Source organism: Apis mellifera, linkage group LG8, assembly GCF_003254395.2.
Source record: "Apis mellifera strain DH4 linkage group LG8, Amel_HAv3.1, whole genome shotgun sequence".
Lineage (NCBI taxonomy): Eukaryota > Metazoa > Arthropoda > Insecta > Hymenoptera > Apidae > Apis > Apis mellifera.
This window is the reverse complement of record NC_037645.1, coordinates 4,202,122-4,218,054: the sequence shown is the minus strand read 5'-3', so window position 1 is coordinate 4,218,054 and position 15,933 is coordinate 4,202,122. Positions and strand designations below refer to the sequence as shown.

Below are 15,933 nucleotides of genomic sequence, written 5' to 3'. Positions count from 1 at the left end.
GGTCTAAAAATTTGTTGAAAATTGTGAATATAATTTTTTCTTTTCTTTTTTTTTTGGAATTCTTTCTTGCCACTATTATTCCAATTATTAAAATTAAATAACATAAAAAATATAATATATTATTTACTGAATTTGATATATTATTTATTATTGAAAATTTCTGAGGATGTGTTGAAAATATTTTCTTCTCTTTTTGAAATATATAATGCATCCCAATAATAAATGCAAATTAAATAAACTATGATTTTCAGTGCAGAAGTTTCATAAGAAGAACGAATAAAATATTTCTTTTCTTTTGAAAACTTTGAATTAAAATTGTTATTTCCTTTTTTAGAATTTGCATAATAAAAACGTCGAGTATAATTTAGATGAACAGCAATTTTTTAATGTAAAGTTTTGAAAAAAATTTAGAATTTTGTTTCTTTTGATATCATTTCTTTTTGGCTTCTTCTTTGAAAGCTTCGAGAGTGAAATGTTGAATATCTCCTCCTTTTTTTTTAAATTTATTCTCCTTCATATTTCGTGAACGATATTTTTAGAAAGTAACTTGAAGAAAAAATATGATTTAGACTAGAATTATGCTTTCCTTTGTGATATTTAATTTTGTTAGAGTAAGTTAGAGCAGAGAAAGTATATGACGAGACGTTTCTAAAGGAAATTGAATAAAGAGAGTATGGAAATGATACATTGCTTGACATTTTTACAGTTTTAAAACTATACTATATATATAGATAATACAAAAATTATCTGAAAAAGAAATTAATAAAAAATTAATGAAATTCTAAACGATGACTTTTGAACGTTGATCTCTTTTGTTATGATTGAAATATATTTTATTTCGTTAAAGGAAATAAAAGAGTTGGTATGACAAAAGTTTAATTCATTTATGCAACGTTCTATTGTTGATTAATGAGAGAAATTTACAAGGAACAAGAACGAAAGCAAATAGACTATCGAGTCAGTATACGTTAACAGAATGTTTCTTTTGGTGAAGTTTCTGATTCCGTGTACCGACGGAATTGGACACAAGATTAACATCGTCTGTCTTGAGTCAATCTATTCGAACACAGACAGAAGTTTCTGAAGTTGGAAATCCGTAAGTTATAGAGACGAATACCATTGTGTTTCTCGCGTTAAGTGTTGGATCGCCGCAATGGTCAAACTAATTTCAACTTAACTTACTAGTAAACTGATATTTCGTTTTCAAAGATTAATATTGACATAAGTGAATAAAAAGAATAAAATAATTATCTAAATTATGTTTAATCCAATTGCTAAAAATTATTCGATAATTTTCTAACTTTTATTTTATTTATTCTATTTGTTTGTTTGTGTTTTTCTTTTTTATAGATTAAAAAATAAATATCTAAAAAATAAGAACACGATACATTATTATACATTTCACTATTTATAATCGAATATCCTATGTAAAAGTAAAAGTAAATAACTCATGTAAGTGATTCATAAAGTAAAAATTTTTTAAGCATTCTATATATATATATATATATATAAAAACAAGTTAAAAAATTATTTTTTACACGTTGAATAAGAATGTTATTTTCATGATCAATAAAAAGTATTAATTTGCTATCAGGAATGTTAACCATAACTTAATTATTATTTCATAACATTCATCTACTGTTGTTGCCGATAATTTTGTTAATTATTGAAAATTGACCGACTTCTATTATAACGAATGTAAATAATATAGATTGATCTCGTATCATGAACATAATTGATATTTCATTTCAAATACCAATATGGAATAAACAAGATGTATCGATTCAATTACATTTGATTATGATTAATTACATCGAATTTAATCTCATAAGAAATATACGAATTATAAGAAATTCTATTCGACGACACATGAAACTAGGTGAAACAACATATTTTGAATATAAAAGCAACATGGTTTTATTTGTTACTCCCTTTGTTGTCCATTAAAAACACATGATTATGTAATGAATAAGCATTATTCGAGGATGAACTTTTTTACAAGATCTACGAGATCTAGCAATAAAAAATATATCAGAACGAACTAATCTATTATCACTATAATAAATTTTTACTTTTTGCTAGGAAATGCATTTAAATATTATTAATTTCATAATTAAAATAATATATAAAATAAATGATTTAAAAAATTATATTAACATATTATGGATTTTAATTATTAAATTTCATCTTCCAACTAATTCATTTAAAAAGTTCTTTCAAAAAAAAGTTTGAAGATATGAAATAAATAATAAAAACCAGTAAGGATTGTCGCAAAGAATATTATTTTTGAACTATTATATGACTTGTCAAAAATAAAAGTTTTTCAAAGCTGTCTCGCTTTCTTTATACCAGATCTCGTACATAAAAATTAATTGGCGATTAATTAGGAAGGTACACTTAGAATGTTCGTCATAGTTTGCTGATTAAATAAATCTGATTGCACGGCATTGAGAAACATAGGTACGCTGTGTTGTTGTTGTAAATATTGCTCCACTAATGCTCCAAGAGTCGCAGAGAAAGCGGTCTCTAGAAGATTCACTCCTTCCTCTCCGATTTTGAAAAACAAAAAATCATCCGGTGATTCAGCATACTGACTATACAATTTATATTGACCTTCCTTTGTTCTATCCACTCGCCAACCGAATAATTGGTAACAAGCTTGTCGATATTCTTGCGAAGATGCTTTGAAAGCCTCTTTGAGACGAGCTATTTTGATCTCATGAGTTTGTTTGAGTTCTGCTATTTCTGAAAATAAAATGAAAGTAGTTAAAATAGTAATAAGTTAAAATAATATAAATACTTATAGTTAAAAAAGTTTAGAAAAAAAGAGATTTCATTTATTGTTAATTTTCCGTCCTATTTAAAAATTTTTTATTTAATTTAATTTAATTTAATTTAATTTAATTTAATTTCTTATTTAAAAATAAATTTTAATAAAAATAAAATTTAAATTTAATGATAAATGATTACCTTGTGCTTGAAGAGAAGATGTTGTCGCATTAATTCCACCTTGCATTACCTTTGCCCTAAGTTCCTCCAGTTCGCATAACAACGCTTTTTGCTTCTCTTCTGCTTGTTGTTCTGCGATAGCAGCAGGATTCATTGTAAAGTGTAATACTCTTGCATTAGAATTGAAATCGCCTTTTAGTGCTCGATGTTCCAATTCTCCCTTTAATCGTTCAACTTCTTCCTTTAATTTATTACACTCTTCCGTTTGGTTATAGCCTTCGGCTGCTTGTAAATCACTTTCTAATTTAGCAACTAAATCTCTGAAAATATATATCTTTTCAATAATCATATTAATATTGAGAATAAAAACTTTCAAATAAAAATTAAATTTACCTATAAACATCTATCGTGCGTTCCAGCGCAGGTATTCTTTCGGTTATCGCATTATTGCTATCTATAGATATTTCTTTTTCGTATAAATCTAATTGTTGTCGATAACTATCTCTCTCCCTCGTGATAAGTAACATTTTTTTTTGCAGTCTACCCACATATGTATTCAATTTTTCTTTGGAAACTGTCACATTCATGGCTAATTTTTTAGCGTCTTCGTAATTTTTTGATAAAGTATGTGATTCCCTTAACGCAGCGTCGAGTTTCGATCTGAGTTGTCCTTCTTCTGCTTTTAAAACTAATTCAGCTTGTTGTAATCGATTTAATTCACGTTTTAGAGCAGATGGTCCAGTAATTCCAATAGATTCATATTCAGCCAAACGTAACGAAAGCTCCGTTTTTTTAGCTTCAAGCATTGCAACTTGTTGTTCCATTCTTTCTGTATGTTCTAATCTATAGAATTAAAAACATATTTAACCATAATAAACAACAAATACTTATCGATCATAGAGAAAAATAGAAAAAAATATATAAAAAAATGTTCCTTTACATTATATTACATTCATATATATTTACATACCTTTTCATTACATTAGACATTTGTTCTTCTAAAAGTAGTTTCCCTCTAACAGATTCTCTTAATGAAGCAATGGTTTCTTTCGCAATAATTAGTTCTTTCTCAAGTTCATTTGCTTTTGCTGCTTTTGCTGTGAATATTTTTCCCTCCTCCCATTGCATCTTTTCTGATTCTAACCTCTCAACTTTTATTTTTATAGCTTGAAATTCTACATTTTGTAATTCCAATTCTTGTTGCTTTATTTGATATTCCTTCAATTTTTCTTCCAATTGTTTTATTCTTGTTTGGGCTGATTCTAGTTTCGATTGCGAATCAAATCCATCAGTAAAATCTTTTGTTATTGGTTTATTTTCTTGGGTAGATGTATGTTTAAAATCACCTAATAACTTTGCATTTTCATTCATTAATGTCATAATTTTCTGTTCCAAATTTGTTTTTACCTACAAAAAATTTTATATATTAAATATTTAAGTAGAAGATCATTAAAATAATTAAATTATATGTAGATACTATACTTCAAACAATTCTTTTTCTGCAACAGCTTGTGCTTCGCGAGTATCCTGAATTGTTCTACGTGAAATGTCAAGTCGTACTTCTAATTGTTTAATTGTTTGTTTATCTTGTTCTACTTGTATTTCTAAAATCCCTTTTTCTTTTTCAAAAACTTCTTCCATTTGTCTACGTATTTTGTGAAGCTGTTGTACAGCAGCTTCTTGATGAGACAATCTTGTTTTCAAAGATATAACCTAATAAAATATAGATTTTTGATATACTTCATTTTCAACAATTTTATGTATAACATTATTAATTAGAAACATATTACCTCTCCTTTTAATCTTCTCCATTCCCATGGACTACCAGGAATATTCTCTGTTTCACTCCTATTTAAATTAGAATTATTAGAATCACTCAATCTTGGTCTTTTTGGTGAAATTATACATTCATCAGTGTCAAGTACTGATGAAGTATATGTAGTTCCTGATAATTTTACAGGCACATTGCTATTATTACTTTTACGATATGCTTCAGAACCTGATCTGAGATCTTTTATCATTTGAATAACACTTGTTGGATCTTTATCATTCATCTATAAAAAAAATATAATATAAATTATTATATAAAAAAGAGGTTATGATTATAACCTCAAATTAAATAATTGTTTTAAATCATTTCGAATATCTATTTAATCTTTTTAATCATTATATACGTGTCACATTAAAATTAAATACGTATCATTAAATTAAATTTACCTTAATAAATCTTTAATAATATTATATTGTTGAAAATTCAATTACTGCTATAAGCGTTGTTTTATCGTAATTTAAATGTATATACATTTATAGCATATAGAATATTATATTATATAATTCGTTTTATTTAGAATAATTTTTACAACACTGTTATTCAAATTATTATGTTTGTTCCACAAAAACTATATTTATAAATATTAAGCAACATCACTGCAAGACACTCTTTGAATACATTCCGTAGCGTCACAATACATTCTTATGTACAGTTATGGTGGTAACGTTTGCATGAAGCATCAACGCATTAACTAACGTCAAGTACCAAAGATATTATAATAAATACTGTTTAGCTGCATACAAATTACCATATAAATTCTTCAAATTTGAAAATAAAAAAAATTAATATAATAGATGTCATATAATAAATTTCACATGTATATAAATATATTTGTGTATTAAATAAAATTATATAATTTGTATAATTTTTAACACAAAACATTCTTATATTTTTATTACAAGTTCAAATAAATTATTAAATTAATTAAATATCCTAATAAACTTTTAAAAACATAAATTTTAGACCAAGTATAGACAAAGACAACAAATAAGTGGAAAAAGGATAGAGATAGGATAAAAATTAGGAAATCAGCGCCATCTTCAGAGTGCCGCAAATTAAACACAAATTTAGACAAAGAAAGCAATAAAGAAAGAGATAGAGATAGAATAAGAATTGATCATCAGCGCCATCTCTTGAGTAATAAAAATATCTCTTTAAAAAAAGGTAAAGTAGAATAAGAATTGAAAACCAGCGCCATCAGAAGGATATTTTTAGTACTAAAGAGATGGCGCTAGTTTTTAATTCTTGCTCTACTTTACCTTGTTTTTAAAAAGATATCTTCATTATTCAAGAGATGGCACTAGTTTTCAATTCTTTTTCTATCTCTATCTTTTTCTCTTGCTTTCTTTGTCTAAATTTATGTTTAATTTGCGGCACTCTGAAGATGGCGCTGATTCCCTAATTTTTATCCTATCTCTATCCTTTTCTATTATTCGGTCTCTTTGTCTAGAAGAAATTGATGTATTTAGCACTCAAGAGATGGCGCTAGTTTTCAATTCTTTTCCTATCTCTATCTTTTTCTCTTGCTTTCTTTGTCTAAATTTATGTTTAATCTACGGCACTCTGAAGATGGCGCTGATTCCCTAATTTTTATCCTATCTCTATCCTTCTTCCACTTATTCGTTCTCTTTATCTAAAAGAAATTTGTGCTTTTAAAGGATGATTTTAACGTTTTAATAATTTTATTATTTTTTAAGATAACGAAATATTATAATTAAATATTTATACGTAATATAATAAAAATATATAAGTTCTTGTGTGCTAAAAAATTATATGAAATGAAGTTCATTTTTTATACATTATATATACGTGTACACGTGTATGTAGATACACATGAAAAAGAGATCTTTAATTATATCGAACTAAAATATATGTAAAATAATTAAAATATCTAATAAAATTATCTTACTTTTAATAATTTTTGATATTTTACTCTTCGTTTATTCTCTAGAAAGCAATAGTCCGTATTACATATATTATAGCACTAATGTAATATATTGAAGAAAAATCACTATAAAATTCCCATATGTGTAATTATATTATATAATATACATTATCATTGGTGAAAAAAGTATTGTGATTATCTTATTGGAGTACGTAAGTTTTGTAAATTTGCACTAGAAACTAACCAATATAAGAAAAAATGGAAACATTTTCACTATTGCTGAATTTAATTTTATGATTCAATGAATATTTTAAATAAATTCAGAGAAATAAAGTCTGATAATAAAACAAATTTAATAAAAAATTTATTAAAACTAATAAAAAATAATAAACGTTATAAATAGCTAAATCTTTTAAACATTAGTAGTAGACTGTCAAACCACTTGCACTACAGTGTATAAATTTGCACATTCCGTTAATATCATTCGATAAATAAGTTTTAAAATATATTAATATTATTAAAATGATTTGATTTTTTATTATATCATAGAAGATATACATGTATATATCATTTTAATAATGCAGGCGATATATATTTGTATAAGTTTGTTAATCAGCATATCACTAGCTTTTGGGGTTAGTATTTTAATTTATTATAATTTTGAATACATATTTTACTACACATTTTAACGAAACAGTCATCAAAATTTCAGAGCGAACTTGATTATGATGGCTGGTTGCAATTACGATTGTGGCACGCATTTAACGATGAACCAGAGCCGATTTTCATAGAACGAGGTAATATTACAGTATCAAGTGTTCGTAGCGGTGCCTCTGTTATTGGACAAAATGGATTGTTGCAATCCCATATAAACGAACTAAAAAATCTTGCCAAAAATGATGGCAAATATAGACTTAAAGCAATAGCTCGAACTTCTTCAGGAAATGAAATAACATTTTTATCTTCTGTACCTGCGGTAATTACATTTCTTAGCAGTTTTATATTATATATCTGTATTTTATTTATAATGATTTTTTTATTTAGTGTTATCTTCTTGGTTCTGATCTTGAAGATGTCATAACAATTTGGCTAGATAGTGCAGCGGAACCAATAGTTGTCAGCATATCATCACCTGGCCCTTGTAGTATAGAAAATCCATTTACAAATATGTGGACAACTAATGTTGTCGTTAAATATCCTGATGGTGGACCAGTTCCAGACACTGCTACATATATTCAAAAACTTGAACGTGAAAGAGAAGCAAGAGAAAGAGGAGAGGCGAAAGATAATAGATCTTTCCTTGCAAGATATGTAGGTTTATTATTGTAAACAATATTTATATATAATACATTGTAAAATATTATTTATTGCATTTCAGTGGATGTATATTGTTCCTGCATTGATTTTTGTTATTCTATCATCTGCAACAAATCCAGAAGCTGGAGGAGCAGCAGGTGGCAGTGCTCAAAGACAGTAACTTAAAGTGTCTGTGGTGCCTCCAAGAGTGCTTGTGTTAAATCTCTTATTTATAAACTTACAATATACTTTCATAATTACAATTGTAAAAATATAATTGTATCTTTTTCTGAATAAAATCTATGATTTAATTAAATTTAATTAATTTTTTATTTTTACTATTTTAAAATTTTTAGTATTCTAGATTTATATAATATCGTATAAAATGAAAGTTTTTTGCAATATAGTACATGTATCTGTGTGTTACAATATATTTTTTTAAAGCCTATTATAATTGTATATCACTATTATATATAGTTTAGTCTTCTAGGTAAAGTTCACAAGTAAGGCAAGAAAAGATCAATAATCTACCATCCAATGAACAAAGCCACAAACTGTTACTATCATGTGTTAGAATATTTGTAATTTATCAGGTTGAAAAATGGCAGCTTTTTCTCTGAATATTCAGAAACATGTAGAACCAGGTCTTGTAACTTCAGGTAAATTCGATGGTTCTCATGCTTGTTTAGCGGCTGCAACATATGGTGGAAATATTTTGGTACACAGTCCTCACAGACAACCACAAATAACCGATCATGACCACGAGCAGTCCGATAGAAAATTATCTTGGAGCGGAGAGCTCGCTGAACTTAAAATAGGAAGTGAGGTATTAATTAAATTTTATTAATTATACATTTTTTAAAAATTTAAAATATTTTTTTAAGAAAATTTAATTGTGATACAAATTAATTAATATCTAAATAAATCGCTAGATTATTGCATTATGCACTGGTCGACTTAATGAAGATGAGAGAGATATCCTTCTAATTGGAACTGCATCTCATGTTCTGGCTTATCATATAGAAGACAATTCTGATATTTTTTATAAAGAGGTATCTTAATCATATTCATAATCAAATTTGTTTGGAAAAAAGTGTAAAGAATTTAAATTATTTTTACGAATAGATGTCTGATGGTGCAAGATGCATACTCATTGGCAAATTGAGTTGGCTTCCAAATCAAGTTGCAATCGTCGGTGGCAATTGTTCTGTAACAATTTTAGATTCGCAAGGCATAGAAATATTTTGGACAGTGGTAGGAGGAATTGTTAGTTCATTAGCTGTATTTGACTTCGATGGAGATGAAGAAAACGAGGTAAAGTATAATAAAAAAAAATAATTTTTAAAAATCTTAATAAGAATTAACGAATGAAATAATGTACAATAAATATAAAAATATCTAGTTGATTGTTGGAACGAAAGATTTTGAAATAAAAGTGTACAAAAAAGATAATCTGCTTTGGGATGCCAAAGAAACAGCTTCCATTACCACTTTAATCGGTCTACCTTATAGAAGATTTGTTTATTCAGTAGGAAATGGAACTCTTGGTGTCTATGAAATGGCTCAAAGATTATGGCGTGTCAAGGTCAGTCTAAATTAAAATCAATAAAAATTACAAATGAAAAAATATATGAATATAAATTTTTCAGTCAAAGCACAGAGTAGTAGTTACAAGGAGCTTTGATTTGAACGGAGACGGTTCACTGGAAGTCATAACCGGTTGGAATAATGGAAAAGTAGACGCGAGATTATCCAATAATGGAGAAGTAATTTTTAAAATTCAATTATCCGCTGGAATAGCTGGAATTGTGGAAGCTGATTACAGAAGAATCGGCAAATCCGATTTAGTCATAGTATCTTCTACTGGAGAAGGTAAAGTACAATTTATAAATTGCATAGATAGAGAAAATAGATTTTTTTTTTATTTTTAAATAATAATAATTTTAGTGCGTGGTTATAGTTCTGGCTCCACAATGGATACACCAGAACCAGGTGAAGCTATGCGTGATTTGTTGGCTAAGAAACAAATACTTCAAATGGAAATTAGGCAGAGAGCTGCATCAGTTCCGAATATGTATCATGGAACAAAATTGGCTGTTAGCTTGATGAGTGCTGAAGGTGCGGCTCGTGTTGCCCTTGCTTCAGGACCTGGTCTTCTTGTAAGCGATTCAATTCTTGCATAAAATTTTCTTTAGTGTTCTTACATCATTAAAAAAGAAAAGAAAATATAAATGGAATAAAAATATATATATAATGAACTTTCGATGTTGATATTTAGATACATTGTGCGATAGTTTTCACTGAAGGGGTGTTCGAAGGCGAAACTTTGGTGGTCCATCCCAGCAGACCTAAAGGAGAACTCGAAATAGAGCTACGTCCTCCTAAGAATAATCCTGTGGATCTCCATGTAAAAGTATGCGTTGGTCCAGCCGGTGCAGATCTATTACAGGTATTAAATGAAAAAAAACAAAACTTCCAAATTTATTCTAATGTAACTTTTTTTCTTTCAGGTGTTCGAAATGACACGTCAATTACCTAGATTTTGCATGTACCAGATCATTGAGAAACCTCAACAAATTCCAGACGATTTTACGAAAAATAGTGTCACAGCTGAGGTACTTATTTAGCTTATCATATTAATAATAAAAAGTATATTATTTTTTTTTTTTAGAAAAAAAATTACAAACTAATCTATAAATATTTCTGCTCAATTAGCTCGCAGAAAGACCTCAAAGAATCGCCCTTTGGTTAAACCAAAGCCTCATTCTTCCTGAAGAATTCGAAATTAAAGAGGACAAACCAAATAATGGAAACATGGAGATATGGCTTCGAGGAATGAGAGATAACAAAATTCATTGTTTCATGGTAGATGCAGCTGGGAAATTAACTATCCAAACGGAGGATTCTACATTTGCTGGCGACATTATTCAATCATTAGCTCTATACTTGGGTCTTAGAGAACTTTCTTCCGAGGTCTCATTTCCGGCTGAAGAGAAGAAATTGTTGGACGCTCTGGAACGTGTCAAAGGTTAATGTAAATAAATTATCGTATTTCTTAGAAAAATATTGTGAGATAATTATTTATTTATTGCAGAGCTAAAGGAAATTGATGCTAAATTGCAAGCGGAGACAGCCAATGAGACTACTTTATTGAAGAATATTATAATCCGTCTGGAAGATGCAAGAATTCTCGAGAATATCGACGAAATGAGAAGAAGACTCGTACAATTGAAAAATGTTAACGCTGATCTAATCAAGGAACATGAAATCAGGATGAAGAGCTATCGCGAATTTACAACGAATTTAAAGGAGCTTAATCTTGGAGTTCAACGTGCAGCTAGATTAAGAGGTAATATTTATATTTTTTTCTTATCTCTTTTTAGAAACTATTATTTGAATTTTTCAGTCGGAAAAAGTGCCTCGAATACCATAGCCAATTGCAGAGCTGCGATCCAGGATGAAAATTCGAAAGCTCTCGTGATTGCAATAAGACATGGGTGAATTTTAACATTGTACCTTATAATATTCACATTAATGAATATTATTTTATAGAAATTTTATTTTTCTCACGTTTACACATTCAAAAAATAACAGTAATAAGATCATTCACAAGAGAAAGTATTATAGAAAGTATTATAGATCTTATTAACTACTTACAGCAAGATTAAAATTTAAAAAAGACTGTTCATTCAAAGATCTATATTTTTAAAAGGAGATGCAAATTGACGAATCTCATTGACTTACAATCAAATTTAAACAATTTCAAAAAATATAGTTAAGATATAATACGTTACAACAGAGATTGACGATCAACAATCAACAATTTCTAAAACATGAAGAATTAGAACACAAACTTCTCATGGAAGTACACAAATTGAACTCTGAAGTCTCTTTTAGTCAATGAAGCGTTCCTCGAACTGATATACTGAATCTTCTTTTGAGAGGTATAGGTGATGGACGTCGAAGAGCGTCCAATGTTCCATCGGTGGAAGCTCTCACCCTGAAGGAATTCGTTTGCTGGCCAGAATTACCAGGCAATTCCGTCAACAGTTTGAAAATTTCTGTGAAGACGGCCATGACCTGTCGAATAAAAATAATCGGGCCAGTCTGTTGCTATCGTTACATAACCCCGTCGAGATTATCTTATTAAGCAGCTATCACAATTATACTTTACATATTTTTCTTTCATAATCTACTTTAAAAACCGTTCGTATTATCACTCGCCATTTTTTCATTCGTACCTCGTGCCGTGGTTCGCGACACGTGTAGGATCATCGATCTCGTTTTCTCATTTTTCCTTCACTTTCTGTGCTAGATTCCTTCTTAATAATATAACAAACTGCAGTGTATAACGATTTAAAAGAAATTCAAATTGAAAGATATATATAATTACAATTCTAAATTAATCTTGATATAAAAATTTAATTTTATATTGAATTTATCTTTTGCTTATAATGTTTATTCCTAAAAATTTATCAAACTATCGTTTATCTATAAATTTTATCTTTTAACAAATTTTCCAAATTCTATGACTTTTATTGCAACATCTCTAAACAAACCATTAGAAAGAGATAAATTTCTAAAATATACACACGAGATCTTAATACCTAATTGCTCTAAACTTCATCCATATCTTTTCAAAATAAGAAAAGAAAAAAAAGAAGAAGAAAGAAGTGCAAACTGTAAAGAAATATGAACAAATCCTAATCTCAGAGTCCGTAGAGGCCGTAAATAGTTGTGGTCCCACGATTAAGTCTTCAAGCTTAGGGGTAATTAATTGTGAAACAAATTTTTAATTACGGCATTTACGATACCGATAACACGATCGTTGGAAGATGCTCCGGCGGTATCTCTCTTGCGTTCCGCTCGTTCCATGATACAGATTTTGTTTACCACTGTTTGATCACGCGTAAACGCCATGACCGGTTTCCCAGAGGAGTAAACAATCGTTTTAGAAAAATAACGAAGATTAGGTACGATCGATCGAGACAAAGCTTGAAACGATCGATCCGCCAAAACTCTGACCGCTCCTCCTCTTTTCTCCGCCATTCAAATAGGCGAGCAAATGGTGGAAGAAGAGGGGCATCTTCAGCCAGCTGAGAGATTTCCAATCGAGCAGACTTTCTTTCGCGATCGATGACGTATATTCAACGCGTATACGTCAACGATTCTCAATGTCTCTTCGTATCGAGACTTCACGAATAATTCAACTCGCTGATAATGAAAACGTTTGGGTCTGCTTGTCTACCAGAAGCTTTCGTAGTCGATGACGTGATGTTGTGTCTGGCTGTGGCGAATTTTAGAAAATGTTACGAGAATGTGTTTTCGTTTTGCAGTGTCATCATCATCAATTGTAAAAGTATTTGAATTTTCAGAGAATATTTAACTTCGAAAGAATGCAATCCATTCGTCTTGGCAACCCTTTTCTGATCTGATTTTTGGCAAATTTTAATACGTATAGAGGAAATGCATATCGTTGTTATTGCAAGAACATTTAATTTTGATAAAATTTAAAGCTTGCAATCGTTAATTTTCGTGACGATTGATTACGTGATACTCTGTTTGTCAGTGGCAAATTTTAGAAACTCGAGGAAGTGTAAGCGTTATCAATTGTTATCTGAGAGAGATAGGGATGTTTTAAATAAAATATTCGAAGATTTTGAGAATGTTTGATTTTAAAGGCTTGTAAGATAGAAGGAAATGGGTTATGAAATGGATTTGGCAATCAATCTTTTATGCAATAAATCTGTTGCAATTGTTTACCTTATGCTACAACCATTAGATGATAATTTACACGTCGGATAGCCCCTGTGTCTTAGCCCTTGCCACTTAAGGTTAGATGTACGATGTCAGTGTTAGAGTTACGTCAAAAGCTTGTTGTTTTATCGTGTCAACGACTGTTGATTTTTCCAAAGTGAACGACCTAACGCTATGTCATCACGAATATTATGACTATGACTCGAAAATAGCATTATATCATTATATTTTGTCATTAAATGTTTTATCTGCATTTTATTATTGTTTTGTAATTCGAAAGAGTCAATATTTTTCCTTTTTTTTTTTTTTTTTTTATTAAAATTGAAATATGTGAGCAAACTTTAATAGCAAAGTTCGTGACTCGATTTATATTTTTCCGTATAAATATATCTTTGTTAATCTTTTTCAAGGTCAAGCACATCGATACAACATTGACATTGAATTTATTAATGTTCATCTAACTATAGGGGATGAAGGTTGAGAATACAAAGGGTATGGTATAATAAGGGTATAGTATCGAATAATGAATTCGATTAATGTTCGTTTAATGTTACCTGTTCGACTGATTCTCTGACAGAAATTTCATGAAACGCTTGAGCCTCGATTTCTTCCGCTCTTTGACGACCTTCTGCGGTGGAAACCACCCTTTCGCCAGGCGTATATGTTAGATCCGCTTTGTTCGCTATGAGGATCACTACCGGTGGTACTTTTCTAGTTTTCCTTGCGTGTGATACTAGAAATCTAAAATTATATAAAATAACAGGAAAAATAATTTATATATATATATTGCAAAAATTGTCTTTTGACTTAAAAAAAAAAAATGATCGAAAGATACGATTATAATCCATTATTTCTACTTCCTTGTAGATTTGCCCTTTCTTTAATCGATGTTTCTTTGACATTTATTGCGCAATATATTCAACCCTTTGATATTTAATTTAAAAATAGATTGAAAGTCAATTACGTTTATTGGTATATTCTCACATGAGTTGATAAATTATTTATCCCTTATTTAATCATTAGACATTATGATAAACAGATTATTTGTTATAGATTAGGCAATATTGTTGTTCAATGTATTCCCTCACCGAAGGCGAGATGTTTCATCGAAGCTGACACGATCCGACACAGAATAAACGAGAACGATAGCATCTGCAAACCGCAATTTCAACTCGGACGGAGGTGGTAGATATCCTGGGGGATCTGTTATCTCCCATGACGCATCCAGGAAACTGTCCACCTTGTAAACCCTTTCGATGGTGCAGTCGTACTCCCCTATGTAACGTTTCGTAGCGAATCGCACCGCTAAAGCTAAATATTTTCATTGTTATCTTAGAATCTGTTGATTCTATTATCAGAAACTTTTCTATTGTTCCTCTTTTTTTTTTATTGTTTCTTTCAAAAAGATTTAGGAACTCGAAAGTATAAATATTTGAAAGAGATTAAGAAATATTGAAACTCAAAAATACATAACAAATTTTAAAATTTCCAAAAATACGGTATATATCGAAAAATATTTGAAAATGAAGATATTCGAATTAAGATTTTAAGATATCAAGTTCGTTACAAATTTTAAAAATATTTACCAGTTTTTCCAACACCCTGATGACCCAGCAGAATCACTTTGATAATTCTTGGCTCTTTGGTGGTGAGGCCAAGATTCCAAGCAATCGGAGGGCTGATTCTCTTTTTCAACGATGCCGCTGGTGGACTGAATCTCTCCATGACTTGACCGCCACTGCGTTCCTTGTAGGGTGTTTCATCGATTATGAACCCTCTCTTTTACCCGCCGATATTTAATAAACGCGTTTTATCATGCACGCATCCCTCAAATTACCCTTTTCCTTTATTGACCCGTAACAAACGATATCTTTTTTTTTCCTCGCATTTATTTATTAACTCTATACATTTGCATATTTCACTATTATATCATATTTGTTCATTATACAAATATTATTTCTCTATTTTTTTTTCTCAGTATCTTTTAAATTATTTCACTTTTCGTAATTTTGAGTTTTTGTAATGGTCAATTATAATATACTATTTTATTTCTTCTTTTTTTTTTTTATCTACAGATATTTATTTCGTAAAAGGTTAAATTATATCCCACGCCTGTTTTTTCCAGAGTTGAGATATTTTTATTTTTTCTTATTGTATTTAAGGCGTTTAAAGTAGAAAGTTTATCAACTTTGGAGTATACCAATTCACTCGATAA

General features: G+C 29.3%; 4 protein-coding genes across 6 annotated transcripts in view; 2 read left to right on the top strand and 2 right to left on the bottom strand.

Moving 5' to 3' along the window:
* Positions 1-8,272, top strand: part of LOC724750 (ER membrane protein complex subunit 10) — a 76,782-nt gene extending 68,510 nt beyond the window's left edge. The window contains exons 1-4 of one of the 3 annotated variants that reach the window (XM_026442578.1): positions 6,855-7,300; positions 7,378-7,641; positions 7,710-7,976; positions 8,044-8,272. In XM_026442578.1, coding sequence (XP_026298363.1) covers positions 7,244-7,300; positions 7,378-7,641; positions 7,710-7,976; positions 8,044-8,142 — 687 coding nt within the window. In that variant the 5' untranslated portion in view covers positions 6,855-7,243 and the 3' untranslated portion in view covers positions 8,143-8,272. Of the gene's footprint in view, positions 1-6,854; positions 7,301-7,362; positions 7,642-7,709; positions 7,977-8,043 lie in introns of those variants that run through there. The other 2 variants (XM_026442577.1, XM_026442579.1) reach the window with 2 other exon arrangements.
* On the bottom strand, positions 1,893-5,483 carry LOC724819 (mitotic spindle assembly checkpoint protein MAD1). Its single transcript, XM_001120720.5, has 7 exons — positions 5,167-5,483; positions 4,740-5,003; positions 4,432-4,662; positions 3,920-4,356; positions 3,343-3,792; positions 2,971-3,269; positions 1,893-2,745 (listed from the first exon to the last, which is right to left on the bottom strand). Exons 2-7 carry the CDS (start codon positions 5,001-5,003, stop codon positions 2,384-2,386), a joined length of 2,043 nt encoding a protein of 680 aa, XP_001120720.2. The 5' UTR covers positions 5,167-5,483; the 3' UTR covers positions 1,893-2,383.
* Positions 8,273-8,366: 94 nt separating the features above from the next.
* On the top strand, positions 8,367-11,516 carry LOC412827 (Bardet-Biedl syndrome 2 protein homolog). Its single transcript, XM_396279.6, has 11 exons — positions 8,367-8,787; positions 8,894-9,013; positions 9,087-9,275; positions 9,364-9,546; positions 9,611-9,833; positions 9,909-10,120; positions 10,240-10,410; positions 10,472-10,576; positions 10,677-10,989; positions 11,056-11,310; positions 11,368-11,516. The coding sequence occupies exons 1-11, from the start codon at positions 8,563-8,565 to the stop codon at positions 11,460-11,462; spliced, it is 2,091 nt and encodes a 696-aa protein (XP_396279.3). The 5' UTR covers positions 8,367-8,562; the 3' UTR covers positions 11,463-11,516.
* Positions 11,490-15,654, bottom strand: LOC409633 (ras-related and estrogen-regulated growth inhibitor). The gene is made up of 4 exons (XM_006561423.3): positions 15,305-15,654; positions 14,807-15,029; positions 14,273-14,459; positions 11,490-12,041 (listed from the first exon to the last, which is right to left on the bottom strand). The coding sequence occupies exons 1-4, from the start codon at positions 15,441-15,443 to the stop codon at positions 11,859-11,861; spliced, it is 732 nt and encodes a 243-aa protein (XP_006561486.1). The 5' UTR covers positions 15,444-15,654; the 3' UTR covers positions 11,490-11,858.
* Between the last annotated feature and the right edge of the window lie 279 nt (positions 15,655-15,933).